Source organism: Haliotis rubra, unplaced genomic scaffold (genome assembly GCF_003918875.1).
Source record: "Haliotis rubra isolate DU_JTF1 unplaced genomic scaffold, ASM391887v1 Scf127, whole genome shotgun sequence".
Taxonomy (NCBI): Eukaryota; Metazoa; Mollusca; class Gastropoda; order Lepetellida; family Haliotidae; genus Haliotis; species Haliotis rubra.
This window is the reverse complement of record NW_025765192.1, coordinates 1,263,536-1,287,779: the sequence shown is the minus strand read 5'-3', so window position 1 is coordinate 1,287,779 and position 24,244 is coordinate 1,263,536. Positions and strand designations below refer to the sequence as shown.

At 44.8% G+C, this 24,244-nt stretch overlaps 1 protein-coding gene across 1 annotated transcript in view; it reads right to left on the bottom strand.

Annotated features, from left to right (window-relative positions):
• Nucleotides 1-24,244, bottom strand: part of LOC124266662 (advillin-like) — a 100,831-nt gene that overhangs the window by 42,656 nt on the left and 33,931 nt on the right. Inside the window, exons 9-12 of the mRNA XM_046701463.1 lie at nt 12,865-13,003; nt 11,295-11,373; nt 3,320-3,418; nt 459-616 (exon numbers count right to left, since the gene is read on the bottom strand). Of these exons, the coding sequence (XP_046557419.1) occupies nt 459-616; nt 3,320-3,418; nt 11,295-11,373; nt 12,865-13,003 (475 nt within the window). The remainder of the gene's footprint in view (nt 1-458; nt 617-3,319; nt 3,419-11,294; nt 11,374-12,864; nt 13,004-24,244) is intronic.

Here is a 24,244-nt window from a genome sequence, read left to right as displayed (position 1 = left end):
CTACTGCTACTACTACTGCTGCTACTACTACTACTACTACTGCTGCTGCTACTACTACTACTACTGCAGCTACTTCTACTACTGCTGCTACTTCTACTGTCACTACTACTGCTGCTACAACTACTACTAATGCTGCTACTTCTACTACCGCTGCTACAACTACTACTACTGCTACTACTACAGCAACTATTACTACTGCTGATGATGCTACTACTACAGCTACTGCTACTACTAGAAATGCTACTACTACTACTGCTGCTGCTACTACTACTGCTGCTACTACTACTGCTACAGTTACTGCTACTGCTGCTGCATCTACTAGGTCTGTTACTACTTCAACGACAACTACTAATAGTACAACTACTTCTACTACTGCTACAGCTACTACTACCGCTGCCTGCCACTACTACAACTGCTGCTGCTACTACCAAAATGTGTGCCGTAACGAAAGAACGTACTGGCAATTCTGTTGGTCTTGTACACCTGCCCCAGCCCCCCTCTGGGTGTTAGGGGTTATCCAGGTGGAGAAGTATTGTTTGAAGAGCGGCGTCTCCCCTCCCTCCACCACCTGGGTAATGGACGTCCACTCGGGGTACCCTCGCATACTCAAAAAGTCCTGTAAACACAAATAAACAACGGGAGTCAGCCATCTTTGCCATGAATCTTAGAATCACTTAAATATAATTCCCTAGAGAATGAGACCGCCTCCGTGTAGTGGTTAGGGCGTCCGCCCGGAGAGCGGAAGGTCGTGGGTTCGATCCCCGACCGTGTCATACCAAAAGACGTAAACATATGGTACTTGTTGGTCCCTGTCTGGCGCTCGGCATTAATGGGTACAACAAGGACTGGTCGGCTCGGAGTCAGTATAATGTGTCTGAGTGGGGTATTCATGCTTCACTGCGGCATGGTATCTCAGTGGGTTAGCACTATAAAACCAGCTTCAGTCTGGGCTAGTACAAGCAGCCGCACATACACATACACACGCACGCGCGTCGTCAAATGAGCGAAATATTCTCAAGCACGACGTTAAACCCAATTTCACCTCACCTCACCCTAGAGATGATTGTAGTGCGTCCATTACGCAAGGAACACAGTTCAAAACCATTCTTCTCCAAACTCAGACATTCTGGGAATCCATCATTGATGAAGAACACATACGTATGCTGGTAGAACCTATAAGAATCAGACTGAAACGCCTTAAATCGGCACTCATAGTTGGATTAAATTATTGTATTAAAAAGTGTCAATTAAGCATAGAAACCTCCAAAATGGCTCCAAAGTTTCGAAAGTAGAAGTACCCTTATCAACATTAAGTATTGTATCTAAAAGGTTTTCTTTTAATCCTTTCCTCATCGCCATCAGTGACGAGGTTTATGTCCGAGGCGATTCCCTATTGTAACTTGTATGACGTGTTCCCGTGCTTTTTTCAGGTAACTAATTAAATTTCCTTTGCTGTTGGTTGAGACGTATGCAACCCGTGGCCACTATACCATGTATACGCTTACCGTTTCGCGGACACCTGGTATGATCAGCATTTGATACTCCAGGGATGAACAACAGATACTCATGATACGATGTATCGACACTGCTTTTAGCAGACATTTCTTGTATCCTCGGAAAGACTTTTGCCGCTTTATCTATACGAAATATTGACGTCATTAAGCATTTTTAAAAATTCTCATTCCATATAAACAAATGCCGCTGCAATCTTTCAACAAAATGAGACCAAAAATACAACTCCAGAAAACACTTCGACAGTGCTAGTCCCAATCTCTAACAGCGCTCATACATCTAACAGCAACTGAGGCCAGCTCGGCGTAGTTATCAAATCTGACAGGTATTTAAAGACTCCATATCTTGACCCCAGCAAACTGTGGTGCTACGTATAATCTGCTACCACTCTCAACACTCCATAAATAGTTATTTCATTTCTTCTAATTCATAAAATGCCCAGGTACTAAGGCTGCATGTTTGTTCACCACAGAGACGGTGAGTTGATGCATTCTGCACCTGCAAGGTGAACCTATACGACCCCGCGCTTTATCTCATCTATCTATTTCTAACAACCTATAGCTCAAAAAGTCGATAATGGAGCGTAGTTATTTTTCCTGCAACGTTTCCCTCTTCTGCATTCCGTGGAAAAGGTAAGAAAACAGGTAATGCTAACGCAAGCATAGTTGGACTTTTTCGGTCGCATCTTCAAGGCTTTGCGAAATAGGTAAACAAAACTACCTGGATATCTCAATGCAAGCCTCGCGTAACGTAGCAATGGAGGCGTTACGTCTGGAGTAACGTTATGTTTGCGCATGAGGGAGATGGGGTCAAGGTGTGTTTGAATATATCGTTGGTTAAGTTGTGGAATTTGGTTGGATTTGGAGCTAGTGGGCATGTGGCTGTTCAGGGTGATGTCCCTTGGACACGACAGGAAGCTATGATTGTAGGTTCGAATCCAAGGGCGCCACAATTATGTTTCTAGGTTTGTCATGCTTGTTGGTTTCACGAAAGCGGTAAACGTGATGAAACACGCGTCACAATGAACGTCACTCCCAGCTTACGTTGACACCACTTTCATAAAGCTAGAATATTATTCAAAGAGGCTCACTTGCTCTCACACTCACTCACGCACGCATGTACGTACTCACACAATCACTACCTCACTCACTCACGCTCGCATGTACGCCCTCACTACCTCACTCACGAACGCACGTATGTACGCGCTCACACACTCTCTACCTCATTCACTCACGAACGCACGCATATACGCGCTCACACAATCACTGCCTCACTCACGATCACACGCATGTACGTACTCACACACTCACTACCTCACTCACGAACGCACGCATGTACGCCCTCACTACCTCACTCACGAACGCACGCATGTACGCGCTCACACACTCTCTACCTCATTCACTCACGAACGCACGCATATACGCGCTCACACAATCACTGCCTCACTCACGAACGCACGCATGTACGTACTCACACACTCACTACTTCACTCACGAACGCACGCATGTACGCCCTCACTACCTCACTCACGAACGCACGCATGTACGCGCTCACACACTCTCTACCTCATTCACTCACGAACGCACGCATGTACGCACTCACTACCTCACTCACTCACGAACGCACGCATGTACGCACTCACACACTCACTACCTCACTCATGAACGCAAGCATGTACGCACTCACACCCTTACTACCTCACTCACGAACGCATGCATGTACGCACTCACTACCTCACTCACGAACGCACGCATGTACGCACTCACACACTCACTACCTCATTCACTCAGCTGGCTTCAGGACTTACTGTTGCTCTCTGCCATGCTGACTTCTTTTCGTTCCGAGTACACTTCTTCCCGATCCACACATATATGCCGCTGGGCCCCGAGTCCAATATGAAGCAGTCCTGAAAGATGATTATTGTTAGTATGAAAGATAAGGCAGTGGTTATGAAAGCGTTCTTCAGTTAAGAAGGACAAGAGGAGCCCTGTTGCAACTGATACCGTGTACAAGGGAGACTGTATGATGGCGTAATGCTTTGGGCGAATTTGGAGAAAACAACCCAATAATGTCTTTCTTATAACACGTTCCGTTATTTGTTGTCAAGATTGTTTTGTGAATGACAAGGAGAGTCTAGTGTTAATTTTGTACATGCAACTTAAAGCATCGTTTACACAAAATCGCACGTCAGAAACGTCGAATAGCATGACACTGACCCATTCAGTCAAAAAACATGTATGTATGTTCATGTTGATGTATGTGAGGTGAGGTGAAATTGGGTTGTACGTCGTGCTTGAGAATATTTCGCTCATATGACGACGTGCATGCATGTGTATGTGTATGTGCGGCTGCTTGTACTAGCCCAGACTTAAGCTGGTTTTATAGTGCTAGCCCACTGAGATACCATGCCGCAGTGAAGCAGGAATACCCCACTCAGACACATTATACTGACTCCAAGCCAACCAGTCCTTGTTATACCCATTAATGCCGAGCGCCAGACAGGGGCCAACAAGTACCATATTTTAACGTCTTTTTGGTATGACGCGGTCGGGGATCGAACCCGCGACCATCCGCTCTCCGGGAGGCGGTCGTTGATGTATGTTTTCAGTTTGAAGATGTTTGTTTGGTATTTCACATCTAACTGAGTAACTCCCCTGCTTCATCATATCAACAAATAGATAATTGAAACTTGATTCAAAACAATGATTAATATTATGAGCAGCGCCATCGGTGTCATATGAAACACGACCAACTCAGTCACTATACCGAGGATTCTTCTTATTTATGATGATTGAATATTTATAAAACGCACATATCCACGCAACTAGTACATGCTCAAGGCGCTTGAGTGTTCCCTTGATCAACGGGTGTCTTTTTTCTGGCATTCGTTTAACCAACTCAACTCCCTGGGGAGTATTCAACTCATGCAACCTGTTGGGTGCAGCGAGTTATCGCACAACTTCATCTCCAGTGTAATACAAAGATTTGTTTTCACATCGAATATACCAACACTAGTGCATGAACGCTTATATTTTTATCAAAAAGTGTTAAAATAATATGAAATGTTTTACCTTGTACCTTTAATTTGATGTATTTAAGTGGGAATTGGTATGAGGATATGTTTCCTAAAGTACAAATATCGAACAAACAAATATTCAGTGATACTTTATCACCGCGCAAACCTACAAAAACTGACTAGTAAAAATAACGTAATCACTTACAGCTTGGGATAGACTAAAATATTATTGAGGTTATCTAAACGTTTCAAAGGTTTCTTCCGAATGCTGCCTTCCGAATGAAGTTGCCTTCTCTTTGGCAAGACGTCTGGCGTTACAAATATCCCCCATTTCACGAGCCATGACATTAAGGTCTAATTCCCCAGTACCACAATATATCACACGGAATTCGACAGGCGTGTTCTAAATGCCACCAATGAAGAGGACGCTTATTGTTTTTGAATACAAGAGTTAAGACTTCAGAACATCGCTGAAACACGCGCCTTTTAATCTTACAAATACACTTTCACACGATCAAATAAAATTCAAAGCAATCCCTCTTTTGTCTTTATCAGGTGACGTCACTTGACGTAAATTGTGTTAAAACTCTGGAAGAAAATATACACCCGGTATCGTTAATGTAAATATCCCAGATACGTGGACATGTAAAGTTCACATTGTCTGCCAACAGGACGGCGTTGGGAGTTGTATGACATCAACGCTGATAGGGGGCGCCCCCGCTGTGACGGTGACGGCTGACGCACCCACTTCCCAACGCCCGTGCGGTGACACAGGAAACCACTCACACAAATGGTGCTACCCTGGTTCAAGAGTGCACGATATATCATCTGTATCTGCCTGTTTTCATGACTAGTTCATACGTATCAGTTTAAGATTTAAGTTCATAGGGCTATTTAAGCAGTGGAAGGTTTGTGGCTAACTATGTATATCTTTAGAAACTCGATATGCGTGTTTCGATAACCATGTGGTTTAAGCATTCACTCATCGTGGTGAGGTTCGATTCCCTCACTATGTGAGAAACTCCTGCCTTGTGCTCTCGGCCTGTATCTACCTTCTGAATTATTAAATTAAACATGCTGATTTATAAATCACATTCACATAATTAATACAATTTATTAAACCAATACAAGTGAAGTACCATATTTTTTTAAGGTACATTATAATTATGTTTCAATTTTGGAACTATATGTTGCAAATTCTTGACGTGATAAATATGAGATGTCATTCGTAGTAAAATATATATCTTCAGTGCAACAATAACTGCAACAGGTTATAAGCGTCGACATTGTGGTAAAATGGTTCCAGTGGATATACGTCACAGTACAAAAACAAAGGGACACAGTCGTGTGTGTGGTTGATGGTCTTACTTACATTGATCTGGACTCCACACAGGGTCTTTAACGACAAACAGGGGATACTCAGAACTTACATTGACCGGGGCTACATAGACTAACGCTTAGCCTCTGAACATATATAATTTTGATAGTAGCAAACAAGCCCATTTAAATTCAGATGAGATTCAGAACCTGAGGAAATCTAAACTTGCTGTATTTTAGGGCTTTAGCACTGCAGAGAGGGCTAGGCAGAAGGGAAAATAAGGTGGTTCAGGGACTGTGAGACAGACTAGGGGCTACACACAGGTTCTCTTACCACCAGCAGGGGATACACAGAACTTACATTGACCGGGGCTACACACAGGGTCTCTTACCACCAGCAGGGAATACACAGAACTTACATTGACCGGGGCTACACACAGGGTCTCTTACCACCAGCAGGGGATACACAGAACTTACATTGACCGGGGCTACACACAGGGTCTCTTACCACCAGCAGGGGATACACAGAACTTACATTGACCGGGGCTACACACAGGGTCTCTTACTACCAGTAAGGGATACACAGAACTTATATTGACCGGGGCTACACACAGGGTCTCTTACCACCAGCAGGAGATACACAGAACTTACATTGACCGGGGCTACACACAGGGTCTCTTACTACCAGTAAGGGATACACAGAACTTATATTGACCGGGGCTACACACAGGGTCTCTTACCACCACCAGCAGGGATACACAGAACTTACATTGACTGGGGCTACACACAGGGTCTCTTACCACCAACAGGGGATACACAGAACTTACATTGACCAGGGGCTACACACAGGGTCTCTTACCACCAGTAGGGGATACACAGAACTTACATTGACCACACAGGGCTACACACAGGCTACACACAGGGGTCTCTTACCACCAGCAGGGGATACACAGAACTTACATTGACAGGGGCTACACACAGGGTCTCTTACCACCAGCAGGGGATACACAGAACTTACATTGACCTGGGGACTACACACAGGGTCTCTTACCACCAGCAGGGATACACATGGGCTAGGTCATACATTGACAGGGCTACACACAGGGTCTCTTACCACCAGCAGGGGATACACAGAACTTACATTGACAGGGGCTACACACAGGGTCTCTTACCACCAGCAGGGGATACACAGAACTTACATTGACAGGGGCTACACACAGGGTCTCTTACCACCAGCAGGGGATACACAGAACTTACATTGACCGGGGCTACACACAGGGTCTCTTACCACCAGCAGGGGATACACAGAACTTACATTGACAGGGCTACACACAGGGTCTCTTACCACCAGCAGGGGATACACAGAACTTACATTGACCGGGGCTACACACAGGGTCTCTTACCACCAGCAGGGGATACACAGAACTCATACATTGACCAGGGGCTACACACAGGGTCTCTTACCACCAGCAGGGATACACAGAACTTACATTGACTGGGCTACACACAGGGTCTCTTACCACCAGCAGGGGATACACAGAACTTACATTGACAGGGGCTACACACAGGGTCTCTTACCACCAACAGGGGATACACAGAACTTACATTGACCGGGGCTACACACAGGGTCTCTTACCACCAGCAGGGATACACAGAACTTACATTGACCGGGGCTACACACAGGGTCTCTTACCACCAGCAGGGGATACACAGAACTTACATTGACCGGGGCTACACACAGGGTCTCTTACCACCAACAGGGGATACACAGAACTTACATTGACCGGGGCTACACACAGGGTCTCTTACCACCAGCAGGGGATACACAGAACTTACATTGACGGGGGGGGCTACACACAGGGTCTCTACCACCAACAGGGGATACACAGAACTTACATTGACCGGGGCTACACACAGGGTCTCTTACCACCAGCAGGGGATACACAGAACTTACATTGACAGGGGCTACACACAGGGTCTCTTACCACCAGCAGGGGATACACAGAACTTACATTGACAGGGCTACACACAGGGTCTCTTACCACCAGCAGGGGATACACAGAACTTACATTGACAGGGGCTACACACAGGGTCTCTTACCACCAGCAGGGGATACACAGAACTTACATTGACCGGGGGCTACACACAGGGTCTCTTACTATCAGCAGGGGACACACAGAACTTACATTGACCGGGGCTACACACAGGGTCTCTTACCACCAGCAGGGAATACACAGAACTTACATTGACCGGGACTACACACAGGGTCTCTTACCACCAGCAGGGGATACTGGGGTCATACAGTGACAGGGGCTACACACAGGGTCTCTTACAACCAGCAGGGGATACCGGGGTCATACATTGACAGGGGCTACACACAGGGTCTCATTGACCGGGGAGCTACCACTGGGTCTCTTTACCACCAGGGGATACACAGGGGTCATACATTGACAGGGGCTACACACAGGGTCTCTTACCACCAGCAGGGGAACACAGGTCATACAGGGATACACACAGGGGTCACAGGGGACATTGGGGTCATACATTGACAGGGGCTACACACAGGGCTACCACCACAGGGATACACAGAACTTACATTGACAGGGGCTACACACAGGGTCTCTTACCACCAGCAGGGGATACACAGAACTTTACATTGACAGAGGCTACACACAGGGTCTCTTACCACCAGCAGGGGATACACAGAACTTACATTGACAGGGCTACACACAGGGTCTCTTACCACAACAGGGGATACAGCATTGACAGGGACACACAGGGTCATACATTGACAGGGGGCTACACACAGGGTCTCTTACCACCAACAGGGGATACACAGAACTTACATTGACCTACACAGGGCTACACACAGGGTCTCTTACCACCAGCAGGGGATACACAGAACTTACATTGACAGGGGCTACACACAGGGTCTCTTACCACCAGCAGGGGATACACAGAACTTACATTGACTGGCTACACACAGGGTCTCTAACCACCACCATTGGGACATACATTGACAGGGCTACACACAGGGTCACTTACCACCAGCAGGGGATACACAGAACTTACATTGGACTGACAGGGGCTACACACAGGGTCTCTTACCACAGGGTCTCTTACCACAGGGGATACACAGAACTTACATTGACAGGGCTACACACACAGGGTCTCTTACCACCAACAGGGGATACACAGAACTTACATTGACAGGGGCTACACACAGGGTCTCTTACCACCAGCAGGGGATACACAGAACTTACATTGACCTGGGCTACACACAGGGTCTCTTACCACCAGCAGGGGATACACAGAACTTACATTGACAGGGTCTCTACACACAGGGTCTCTTACCATTGATACACAGAACACATTGGGCTACACACAGGGTCTCTTACCACCAGCAGGGGATACACAGAACTTACATTGACAGGGCTACACACAGGGCTACCACACAGGGTCTCTTACCACCACAGGGGATACACACAGGGTCTCTTGCTACACAGCAGGGGATACTGGGGTCATACATTGACAGGGGCTACACACAGGGTCTCTTACCACCAGCAGGGGATACACAGAACTTACATTGACAGGGGCTACACACAGGGTCTCTTACCACCAGCAGGGGATACACAGAACTTACATTGACCGGGACTACACACAGGGTCTCTTACCACCAGCAGGGGATACACAGAACTTACATTGACAGGGGCTACACACAGGGTCTCTTACCACCAACAGGGGATACACAGAACTTACATTGACCTGGACTCCACACAGGGTCTCTTACCACCAGCAGGGGATACACAGAACTTACATTGACAGGGCTACACACAGGGTCTCTTACCACCAGCAGGGGATACACAGAACTCATACATTGACCAGGGGACTACACACAGGGTCTCTTACCACCAAGCAGGGGATACACAGAACTTACATTGACCAGGGGGGGCTACACACAGGGTCTCTTACCACCAGCAGGGGATACACAGAACATACATTGACAGGGGCTACACACAGGGTCTCTTACCACCAGCAGGGATACACTACAGAACTTACATTGGCCGGGGCTACACACAGGGTCTCTTACCACCAGCAGGGGATACTGGGGTCATACATTGACAGGGGCTACACACAGGGTCTCTTACCACCAGCAGGGGATACACAGGGGATACTGGGGTCATACATTGACAGGGGCTACACACAGGGTCTCTCTACCACCACCAGGGGATACACAGGGGATACTGGGGTCATACACTGACAGGGGCTACACACAGGGTCTCTTACCACCAGCAGGGGATACACAGGGGATACTGGGGTCATACACTGACAGGGGCTACACACAGGGTCTCTTACCACCAGCAGGGGATACACAGGGGATACTGGGGTCATACACTGACAGGGGCTACACACAGGGTCTCTTACCACCAGCAGGGGATACACAGGGGATACTGGGGTCATACACTGACAGGGCTACACACGGGGTCTCTTACCACCAGCAGGGGATACACAGGGGATACTGGGGTCATACACTGACAGGGGCTACACACAGGGTCTCTTACCACCAGCAGGGGATACACAGGGATACTGGGGTCATACACTGACAGGGGGCTACACACAGGGTCTCTTACCACCAGCAGGGGATACACAGGGGATACTGGGGTCATACACTGACAGGGGCTACACACAGGGTCTCTTACCACCAGTAGGGGGATACACAGGGATACTGGGGTCATACACTGACAGGGGCTACACACAGGGTCTCTTACCACCAGCAGGGGATACACAGGGGATACTGGGGTCATACACTGACAGGGGCTACACACAGGGTCTCTTACCACCAGCAGGGGATACACAGGGGATACTGGGGTCATACACTGACAGGGGGCTACACACAGGGTCTCTTACCACCAGCAGGGGATACACAGGGGATACTGGGGTCATACACTGACAGGGGCTACACACAGGGTCTCTTACCACCAGCAGGGGATACACAGGGGATACTGGGGTCATACACTGACAGGGGCTACACACAGGGTCTCTTACCACCAGCAGGGATACACACAGGGGATACTGGGGTCATACACTGACAGGGGCTACACACAGGGTCTCTTACCACCAGCAGGGGATACACAGGGGATACTGGGGTCATACACTGACAGGGGCTACACACAGGGTCTCTTACCACCAGCAGGGGATACACAGGGGATACTGGGGTCATACACTGACAGGGGCTACACACAGGGTCTCTTACCACCAGCAGGGGATACACAGGGGATACTGGGGTAATACATTGACCGGGGCTACACACAGGGTCTCTTACCACCAGCAGGGGCTACACACAGGGGATACTGGGGTCATACATTGACCGGGACACATGGACCTCTTCATTATTTTGATGTGACATTCACGTCGTATTTGCTAGTGACACCTGAATGCTCGTTCTTACATTTGAGTCCAGATCTTCTCGTTTCAGCGGCTTGGATGCCACTTCATTCACTTCCAATTTGCCACTAGCATCGGTCACTCTGAAATATACAAGCGACATGGACATTACATTTATGTACAAGAAATATATTTCTTTACAATAAAAGTTTCAGGAATCGTCTGGATGAAGTTGTGAGTTCCGTACACAATCAACTGAGCTGTCTTAAATATACTGCATAGCTTGACATGGCTATATTGTCATACGGAAAAGTCGACTTGACAGATGAACTGGAGTCAGGTAAATAATCGGATGTTCTATAACTATTGTGCATTATTTATTTTTGTATATTGAAGAACAATGTCAAGAAAAAACATCTGGCATTTTAAACTGTGTCACACATGCATGATGTTTTGGTCTGACACACGCCTACGTGGCTTAACTACAAAGAGATGCAAAATATCCATCCCCACCCCCAATATTGCTGCCCAAATGGAAAACTCATTAAAACAGTCCAATATATACTCATGCCAATAATGGTTGTCACCCCCTGCCCACCCCAACCCCATACATACCTCACATCCCCAACCCACACCCCCTCTCCAATTAAAAAAATTGAAGGGGGTGACAACCATTATTGGCATGAGTATATTTGATCTTATTATTTTCTATACGCGTTAGAATTAGAAACGAATGGCATTTTCCGAAGGAAAAAAATAGAGATATTAGCCTGTCGTATTTAAATGACTGAACTAACTCCGTGTGATGTGTTACATGTATCTATAGCAAATCTGACATTTGCAGTACAGTCAATGCCAGCTTGGTTAGTTTCGTTAATGAGGTACACATCTCTCCGGCAAAGACAAGGCTGAAACCTAACGTACACTGATGAGCACACATGAGGTAAAGCTTTGCGGGGGTAGATATCCCGATGTCAGGTTATAGCTGCTACTGATACTTCATGGCTCAAGCCAGTGTCTAACGCATTTCACAAAGGGACATTAATACACATCTGTCATTCTTGCTGTTTTTATGTGTAATATGATAACGTTTGCCAAGAAAAACGAAACAAAACAAAAATGTTAAAAACCCAACCAAATAAAAAGAAAGAAGCCAACCCAACACAGTGGTTTGGTGATGTCACTGATTTTTACATCACTCTGTGGGTAAAATTGTGAATTCTGGTCCCAAATTAGTCAGTAGGGTTTGTTAGTGAATATGCTTATATGCTCATAATATCAATGCTCAACAATATCAAGTGTGGATATGAAGAGTGGCTCACACAAACTGTGAGAGAATGTTATGAACTGTCATGCTACAGTTACAGTATTCCTACCTGTAAACCCGTGAAGATCCGGGTTACAATTGATCTTCAGCAACCCATGCCTGTCTTAAGGGGCGACTAACGGGTGGTCAGGTTCGCTGACTTGGTTGACAGTTATTTGACACGTGTCATTGTATCGCAATTGCGTAGATCGATGCTTATGCTGTTGATCACTTGATTGTCTGGTGCAGACTTGATTATTTACAGACCGCCGCCATACAGCTGGAATATTGCTGAGTGCGGCGTTAAACAACCAACCAACCAACCTACCTGTAAAGGGTAACAGTGTCCTGTGCTACCCTTTCAAACTCCCTATCGTCACCCCCTTCATCTGCTGACTTGATGGAGCATTCGGAAACAAGACTGCCCAAAGAGTTGAAAAACTTTGGATCACAGTCCCATTTGTCATCTGAAATAAAACGATATCTAATTTCATTCATTTTGCTCAACATGTACTTGCACAGTGTCACATTTATTACGGAACATGTGTGGTTTGGAAACTAGATGGGAACATGAACATCAACGTGATTGGTGTCACTCGAACATGTACACGCGGTGTTGATGACCTTCACACGAACGACACTGAGTAGGTTAGTATGGTATTACACGCTTTCAGCCATATCACGGAGGGGGACACCAAAAATGGGCTTCACACATTTTAGCCATGTGGGGAATCGAACCCGGGTCTTCGGCGTGACGAGCGAACGCTTTAACCACTAGGCTACTCCACTGCTCTTGTAACCATTAGGCTTAAGGCTACCCATTTGCCACCCCACACACACAAACAAAACACAAAAACAAACAAAACATGTCACATGGACTAACCACCCCAGTAAAAAATATCTCCTGTGGAAGCCAGCTTTCTAAACAAGCCGTATCGCATGCTGGTGAATCTACCCATTTATCTTTACCGACTCTTCTTTCAACGGTTGTACAAAATATACATTTGTCATGTCTAATCACTACCAACATAGCAAAGATCACATCTGCTGCTGTACTTACAATGTACACTAACAGACAAACTTATTACACGTACGTAATCTATCATCAAAACCTGTCAATCAAATGTCATTATCGCTGGGGGTGTTTTGGTGGTGTGTATAGCATTTTAAGTGAGTGTGATATACATTTCAAGTTCAATTTGTTACACACTGACAAGCTTTACCTACAGACCGAGGAAATACTATGCGTTGCTCCTATTCTTCAGCAACGCGGAGCTCGTTTTTCAAAAGGTCTTTCAACAAGAGGCCATTCTGATGCTGCTGATTTCACTGTTTAGAGAACCAGAATAGTGTACTATATATTGTAAGAGGCTTAGATGCGCGGGCGATAAAGTGACATGCCACTTCTCAGTGTTTTTGCGCAGTTTTGTAGAAATATATCAGTTTAACAAAGCAAAGGGGAAGAGTATTTTACACTGAATGACTCTGAATAAGGAAACTCGCTCATTAAGAACAGAAACGGTTTGGTAAAAGAAAATTGCAACATTTCGGTGCCTTTTTCAGGATTGTAACGTTTTGGTAATTGTTTGTTTAAATCCAAATTCTCAGTATTTTTAGAAAATTTGAAAGAAATATATCTACTTAGCAATGAATGAACGCTTGGCATCGTGCACCAGAATATACCGTGCTGTTTTCGATGTTACATGTACTCATCACTCTTTCTAATTTAATTATTTGACATTTATGATTGAATCAACGATTTTTATACTCTGAATGGAATCAACATAGCCTGGGAAATGAAAATACTACACGCTGGCTGTGGTTGCTTTTACAGGACAATTTCGACATTGGGATACGTGACAAATGGGATCCCAAAGGTTTTTTAGGTATATGTGTCAACCGTGGGTGATATATATCAGTGCATTAAAAATTGGGAAGAGATATTTCATTCGAATTTTAACAAGATGCATTGTTATATGAAGCCATAATTGTCATAGTGTAGTTATATTACACCATCCCCCGTTATCACCGAGACATATATAGCTTATATATAGCCCGACCCCTCATTTGTCTTTACGGCAGTAGACTAGGTTTCGCCAGGTGTCACTGTGCAGCGATTAGTCTTCAGGTGAGGCCTTAGGACAATATATACGTACATGGTAACACTAGGAAGTGTGAAGCGTCATATCGTTGATAGAACGGGTAACAACACTCGTCGTCATTTGTGCGCTAGAAGATTTGAGAAACTCGTCAATTCGACGTCAGTTATGCAATGATTAAAAGTTCCCATTTTAATACCAGCACTATTAGGCGTAATAGGTACGCTATCTAATATCGAGTATGTATATAAATTCATAGCATTAAGTTAAATACTAGAATTTTTGATCAATTGTAGTTAAAACTTAAGATGTCAAATGAACACAACTGTAAAATTGACAAATAATCTAATTTACGTAACATATGACTTTCTCAAAAAAATACTTTGAATAATTTGAGATTATTGCTAATAAAATAACGTTGGCTGTTTTTTTGTTTAACGCCGCACTCTGCAATATTCCAGCTATGTGGCGGCGGACTGTAAATAATCGAGTCTGGACTCTACAATCCAGTGATCAACATCATGAGCATCGAACTGTGATACGATGACATGTGTCAACCAAGTCAGTGAGCCTGACCACCCGATCCCGTTTATCGCCTCTTACGGCAAGCATGGATTGCTGAAGACCAATTCTAACCCGTATCTTCACGGGTGGCAATAATATAGGGACGTGAATACTAGTATGCTTGAGTGAGTACCCCACGCCGTTTTACAGTTAGGCTTTACAGTGAGTGAGTGAGTATGGTTTTACGCCGCTTTTAGCAATATTCCAGCAATATCCGTTATGAATCCAGTGTGTATTCTTAATAACCGAACTGAACGCAGAGTATAGTAAACTACGGTTACAACGAACACAAAGGGACCACTATTTCAGTTCGTTATAACCGTAGTTCGCCACACGAATTACGCCTACTGTAACTGCCCGAGTCTCCACGACAGTTCGTCATATATCCGTCAGTTCGTGAGTGAGTTTAGTTTTACGCTGCACTCAGCAATATTCCAGCTATATGGCGGCGGTCTGTAAATAATCGAGTCTGGACCAAACAATCCAGTGATCAACAGCATGAGCATCGACCTGCGCAACTGGGAACCGATGACATGTGTCAACCAAGTCAGTGAGCCTGACCACCCGATCCCGTTTATCGCCTCTTACGGCAAGCATGGATTGCTGAAGACCAATTCTAACCCGTATCTTCACGGGTGGCAATAATATAGGGACGTGAATACTAGTATGCTTGAGTGAGTACCCCACGCCGTTTTACAGTTAGGCTTTACAGTGAGTGAGAGTGAGTATGGTTTTACGCCGCTTTTAGCAATATTCCAGCAATATCGGGTTGTCAATTCCGACTTATCCGTTATGAATCCAGTGTGTATTCTTAATAACCGAACTGAACGCAGAGTATAGTAAACTACGGTTACAACGAACACAAAGGGACCACTATTTCAGTTCGTTATAACCGTAGTTCGCCACACGAATTACGCCTACTGTAACTGCCCGAGTCTCCACGACAGTTCGTCATATATCCGTCAGTTCGTGAGTGAGTTTAGTTTTATGCTGCACTCAGCAATATTCCAGCTATATGGCGGCGGTCTGTAAATAATCGAGTCTGGACCAAACAATCCAGTGATCAACAGCATGAGCATCGACCTGCGCAACTGGGAACCGATGACATGTGTCAACCAAACCAGCGAGCCTGACCACCCGATCCCGTTAGTCGCCTTGCACCCGTCAGTTCGTAAAAATGCGTGTTTGTTTCTAATAGTCATCAGGGTCCAGACAATTACCTCCCGTTTCCCGGCACATGCGCTGGAGTAGAGGATGTACTCGTTCTGTATGTACTCGAGGCACGCCTTGTCATTTTGTATATATGACTTGAATGTTGGCATATAACTGTATTCACTCACTCTGAGATTCAACTCACTGTTGGTACAAGGAAGCAGCCATGTTTACATAGACAACGACTGCCTGCCTTAATAGTGCACCGAGGAAAAACAAGACAATTAAGGATTCATGAATGTAAAGTATTAAGTTATTTAACGTCGTAAAACAATCTAACGGGCACTTTGTCTGTATATTTGAGACAACGTGCACCAGGCACTCTACACCATCCGCCTTCTCTCCACCCCAGAAGCTGGATGGAGACTACAGCGCTGTTGTTTTCAATCGGATTAAGGGAGTCAAGGCTCCCTGTATGCTGTGATGGAATCACAGGCAGCGTTGAACTGCGCAGAATCCTCGGAATTGGGTAGCCCTGTGGAGATGTGCAGACTTAAGCAGGAATCGTCACACTGTTAGTACAATTAGGTTAGGGTCCATCTGAACTCGTCATTAGCGTGCAAAGGGATTGTTGTGATTAAGTTAGAAACGGTTGCAAGGATATGTTCCTCTATAAGGCTATAAGGCAAATCAAGATCAAGATCAAGATCAAGAGAGAGAGAGAGAGAGAGAGAGAGAGAGAGAGAGAGAGAGAGAGAGAGAGAGAGAGAGAGAGAGAGAGAGAGAGAGAGAGAGAGAGAGAGAGAGAGAGAGAGAGAGAGAGAGAGATGTAGGGCAACCTGAGAGAGGGATATAAGGTAGCAAGAGAGAGGGATATAAGGTAATCTGAGAGAGGGATACATGGCAACTCGAGAGAGTGATATAGGGCAACTGGAGGGGGGTTGTAGAGCAACCTGAGAGAGGAAAATAAGGCAACAGGGAACGGCTCGTAAGGTAACTGGAGGGTGGGTGGATTGGTGGGGGGACGGGTTGGCTGTAAGGCAACCTGAGAGAGTGATGCAAGGCAACAGGAAAATGGGTCGTAAGGCAATTGGAGAGTGAGTGGCTGGCTGGGCTGTGGAGGTGGGTTGTAGGCAACCCGACGAAGGGACATAGGGCAACCAGAGAAAGGGATGTAAGGCAACAGTGTAGCTCTTCCTTCTCGTAGATCGTTCAGCGACTTATGTAGCGTTTACTTACACAACATCCACCAAAATAATCTGTTACCCACATACTGGGTACGAACGCACTTGTACAGTTCCTCAAACCCCTACCCATACATACGCTACTCAAACGTTAGTTAATTTTGACACAAGCTAACCTTATATCAGCTTCTCTCACAGTGTAATCGCGTCTAGCAATTACCCACACTCCCTCGGCATCTACATATACACCGATCAGCTGCTCATGCAATAACGACTCACGCTCCAACTACTCCATCTATTAAACCTCAAGGTATTCACACATCAGCTACTCACACATCAGCTTCTTATCCTACAGCTACTCACACATCAGCTACTCATCGTACAGCTACTCACACATCAGCTACTTATCCTACAGCTACTCATCCTACAGCTACTCATCCTACAGCTACTCACACATCAGCTACTCATCCTACAGCTACTCACACATCAACTACTCACACATCAGCTACTCATCGCACAGCTACTCATTCTACAGCTACTCACACATCAGCTACTCATCCTACAGCTACTCATCCTACAGCTACTCATCCTACAGCTACTCACACATCAGCTACTCATCCTACAGCTACTCACACATCAGCTACTCTCATCGCACAGCTACTCATCCTACAGCTACTCACACATCAGCTACTCATCCTACAGCTACTCACACATCAGCTACTCATCCTACAGCTACTCGGCGTACGGCTGCCCACACATCAGCTGCTCATCCTACAGCTATTCGCACATAAGCTACTCACAAGCCAGCTCATCACGAACCAGCTATATGTTTGTGTACTCCGGCTCAAGTTATTCACACACCAGCTACTCACACACCAGTTACTCCCTCACCAGCTCATCACGAACCAGCTACTCACACACCAGCTCATCACGAATCAGCTACTCCCACACCAGCTCATCACGAATCACCTACTCCCTAACCAGCTCATCACGAATCAGCTACTCACACACCAGCTACTCCCTCACCAGTTCATCACGAACCAGCTACTCCCTCACCAGCTCATCACGAATCAGCTACTCCCTCACCAGCTCATCACGAATCAGCTACTCCCTCACCAGCTCATCACGAATCAGCTACTCCCACGCCAGCTACTCCCTCACCAGCTTCTCCCTCACCAGCTCATCACGAACCAGCTACTCCCACATGTTACTCCCTCACCAGCTCATCACGAATCAGCTACTCCCTCACCAGCTCATCACGAATCAGCTACTCCCTCACCAGCTCATCACGAATCAGCTACTCCCTCACCAGCTCATCACGAATCAGCTACTCCCTCACCAGCTCATCACGAATCAGCTACTCCCACATGTTACTCCCTCACCAGCTCATCACGAACCAGCTACTCCCTCACCAGCTCATCACGAACCAGCTACTCCCTCACCAGCTCATCACGAACCAGCTACTCCCTCACCAGCTCATCACGAATCAGCTACTCCCCTCACCAGCTCATCACGAATCAGCTACTCCTTCACCAGCTCATCACGAATCAGCTACCCTCACCAGCTCATCACGAATCAGCTACTCCCTCACCAGCTCATCACGAATCAGCTACTCCCTCACCAGCTCATCACGAATCAGCTACTCCTTCACCAGCTCATCACGAATCAGCTACCCTCACCAGCTCATCACGAATCAGCTACTCCCTCACCAGCTCATCACGAATCAGCTACTCCCTCACCAGCTCATCACGAATCAGCTACTCCCTCACCAGCTCATCACGAATCAGCTACTCCCTCACCAGCTCATCACGAATCAGCTACTCCCTCACCAGCTCATCACGAATCAGCTACTCCCACATGCTACTCCCTCACCAGCTCATCACGAATCAGCTACTCCCTCACCAGCTCATCACGAACCAGCTACTCCCTCACCAGCTCATCACGAACCAGCTACTCCGGCTCCAGCTACTCACGCTCCAGCTACTCACACACCAGTTGCTTACATACCAGCTACTCATCTTACAGCTACTCACCTCTAATTGTTCACACATCAGCTCATCACTCTCTCATCCAACTCACACAGCAGTACACCAGTTAAGGACACGGAGATTTTGTTGTAGCTCGCCCATCGAAGGAAAGGTGGACATAGTTTGGTGATGTTCTGTCGAGTTGCAGTGTGCTGCAGCAAGCGTAGACAAGTGTTTAACAGAACAGGCGGTAGTACTTAGTGATGCTAGTATGAGTGTACATTTCTTTCATACTATTCTTCATAAGTCTAGATAAGTGATATAAATTGTATCCTTGATTTTGTGTTGTAACTCAATCAACATGACAACATAAAAGTAAGGTTTAACACATTGTACTAAAGCGGGACGGGGGAACGCTTTGACCATGGGGCTAAGACTCCTACCTTACTTCAGAAGCCGTGACTCAGAGCGAACAAGCAACAACGATGAATCGGAAATATACGCAAAAATATATTTGAAACTTTGTATAACGCTCTACAGTTTTAACGTAACATTTGCTGTAATATTTGATCGTATTAACAACGTCAGGTCATGGTGGCATACACTGTGGCTGATTAGTTGCGGAAACAAGCCTACATATTGTTGGCAGTGTCATCCAAACACAGACATCCTCATCATTGTCAACTACTGTAGATGTATCCGCCTCCATGACCGACTGCGTGATGAATGGTTTTCTGACACGTGCTGACGAACGAAAACTAAAGCGTTTACGCACAAACATGTGCAAGAAGCTACCCAGAGTTGTCTCTCTTTGGCGGACTTTGTAGATTTTACTACCGTTTGTTGGAATAGCCTGAGAATGTGAGTGAGGACGGTTTTACGCTGCTTTAACCATCAATGCCATGGAGGGGTTCACAGGAAATGGGTTTCAGACATTGTGCCCATTTGGGAAATGGAACCCGGGTCTTTCTGGCACATCACGACCATGTGATCAACGATAAATATGAATTATCACGTCTGTTCTGTTATCAATATTATTATTACTCAAATCCGGTCTAAGATAAAGATGAATATTCGCATATGTTATTTATCAGCATGATTACTCGCTTGTGTTCTACGAGGTGAGGTGAAATGGGGTTTATTTTCCATATGACGACGTGCATACGTGTGTTAGTGTGGCTGCTTGTTCTAGCCCAGACTTAAGCTGGTTTTATAGTGCTAGCTTACCGAGATACCATGCCGCAGTTAAGCATGAATACCCCACTCAGACACATTATACTGACTCCGAGCCGACCAATCCTTGTTGTACCAATTAATGCCGAGCGTCAGACAGGGACCAACAAGTACCATATTTTAACGTCTTTTGGTATGACGCGGCCGGGGATCGAATTCGCGGCCTTCCGTCTCAGGGCGGACGCCGGAACCACTACATCACGGAGGCGGTTTTGTGTTCTACGAACAATATGAATACTCTATTGTGTTCTACGAACAATATGAATAGTCACATATGTTTTAAGATCAATATGAATAGTCACATATGTTTTAAGATCAATATGAATACTGACATCTGTTCTAAGATCAATATGAATACTGACATCTGTTCTAAGATCAATATGAATACTGACATCTGTTCTAAGATCAATATGAATACTGACATCTGTTCTAAGATCAATATGAATACTCTCTTGTGTTCTACAACAAGATCAATATGAATACAATATGACATCCTGTTCTAAGATCAATATGAATACTGACATCTGTTCTAAGATCAATATGAATACTGACATGTGTTCTAAGATCAATATGAATACTGACATCTGTTCTAAGATCAATATGAATACTGACATCTGTTCTAAGATCAATATGAATACTGACATCTGTTCTAAGATCAATATGAATACTGACATCTGTTCTAAGATCAATATGAATACTGACATCTGTTCTAAGATCAATATGAATACTGACATCTGTTCTAAGATCAATATGAATACTGATATCTGTTCTAAGATCAATATGAATACTGATTGTGTTCTAAGATCAATATGAATACTGTGTTCTAAGATCAATATGAATCCTGACATCAATAGATCAATATGAATACTGACATCTGTTCTAAGATCAATATGAATACTGACATCTGTTCTAAGATCATCTGAATTCTAAGATCAATATGAATACTGACATCTGTTCTAAGATCAATATGAATACTGACATCTGTTCTAAGATCAATATGAATACTGACATCTGTTCTAAGATCAATATGAATACTGACATCTGTTCTAAGATCAATATGAATACTGACATCTGTTCTAAGATCAATATGAATACTGACATCTGTTCTAAGATCAATATGAATACTGACATCTGTTCTAAGATCAATATGAATACTGACATCTGTTCTAAGATCAATATGAATACTGACATCTGTTCTAAGATCAATATGAATACTGACATCTGTTCTAAGATCAATATGAATACTGACATCTGTTCTAAGATCAATATGAATACTGACATCTGTTCTAAGATCAATATGAATACTGACATCTGTTCTAAGATCAATATGAATACTGACATCTGTTCTAAGATCAATATGAATACTGACATCTGTTCTAAGATCAATATGAATACTCCCTTGTGTTCTACCAACAATATGAATACTGACATGTGTTCCATGAACAATATGAATACCCGCATGTATCTACTCAGAGATATCTCTTGATCTCATGGAAGTGATATTTTCATTTGGACAAATAGTGCTGGATGCTTGATGACTGGTCATTCACTGACGAGTTGTGACGAATTACAAGAGATGATACTCACTATATACTATCCTACGCCAAGAGAGTATATATCTGGTTGTTAAACAGTCAGCAATACACTCAAGCTATATCACGGCTTCCTGCTAATATTCGAATCTGGACAAGCCAAGCCAATGATTATTATCATAAACAACGTTCTACGCTCTCGGGGTACGAGAACACGGCATGGGTGAGTGAGTGAGTATGATTTTACGCCGCTTTTAGCAATATTCCAGCAATATCACGGCGGGGGACACCAGAAATAGGCTTCACACATTGTGCCCATGTGGGGATTTGAACCCGGGTCTTCAGCGGGACAAGCGGACGCTTTAACCACTAGGCTACCCCACCGCCCCAGAACACGGCATGAATCAAGACACCGACACTAAACACTGATCCATCGAGCCCATTCTTCCGACCTGAATAATTTCACATCGGACCTAATCTGACCCCAATTAAGTTATTCAATATTATATGGGATATAAATATTGAATATGTTGGTGATATGGTATAATGCCATTTACGTTGCACTATAGGAGGCCCTAAACCAATGATCAACATGGTGTTATATATTTTGGTTGTTGTGTTTAAAGCAAGACGTTTTTCTGTTTTTTGATACAATAAACTTTCCGGATTTACTTTAAAAAATGTCGACAAAGTAGCATTCCATGTATATACACGCTCGCTGATACAAAAAAACCCAAAACTTTCTCTTTATCATTCAATAAGACCAACGAGTTGAGCTTACACGGAACAGTATTCTACAGACCAAATCTGTCATGTCTTTCTTATTATAAATATTTATTTTTGCTGACCTAATTTTCACCAAAATCAGCTAAAAAAAATAAAAAGGGATTGGACTGAACAAAGGTCTGTATTTAGGCTTATGACGTTTGTCTCACATGTACATATTTGGTGACCTGAACGTAATTCGTTTTGCTGACGAGGAGAAAGATAGTGTCATGTCACTGATTGTAAGTCTCGGGGAATGTTCACCGACATGTTCAGACAGAAGCGAGTTCAACTTACTTACAGTCGACCTAACGTCCTATGTCAGACATACAAGGTTTAGATAGTGCACCGATACGAGAGGGAGTGCCACCACGGTACGACAAGCAGGAATAATGAGTTTAAGGTGATAAATTAGGTATGTTTTCAAGTAGCGGTGACTCTGTCGAGAGCGACATGGATAATACCTTGTTTTTTCAGATCCGTTAAGTGTTCATGTACAGTTAATCTTCGTTATTGCGCCACCTTTGGTGACACGTGGATCTGTTATACGGCGTATACCAATATGCTACACTGTTTATGCTACATTTTGTGTGATTCAACAGCTTACACATAACAGGACACACATAGGGTATCACACGTGAACTACGGCTTCCTGTTCTTTTAAAGAGGGACTCCGCTGTATTGTAACGTTGCAAGCATGTCATATTTCAACACGTTAACTTTAACTGTCAGGCAAACGAGAGTATACGTTATACTGAGTGATGGCTAAAAGGATGGTGATTTGCTGGTGTTGTAATTTCGAAGAGGTCAAATTGTGTTTTTTGGATCTTAAATTTTCGTTTTGTGACATTTTTTTTACATTTATTTTGGTCGAATCGAATTATCAAGGGCTTTGCTTCGCAGTTCACACAGATATACAAAGGAATTTGAGCAAAGTTGGAGAAAATTTGAATCCAAAGGATGCCATTTGAGCCAACCTAGTAGGTTCACTACCGAATCAAACATAGAGGTTATATCAGTATATTCTGTTATGAAAACATTGCGGGTGGTTATCGTCTTGGCTGTTTGGGGCGGTAGGGTAGCCCAGTGGTTAAAACGTCCGCTCATCACGCCGAAGACCCGGGTTCGATTCCCCATGGGTACAATGTGTGACGCCCATTTCTGGTGTCCCCCGCCATGACGTCGTTGGAATATTGCTAAAAGCGGCGCAAA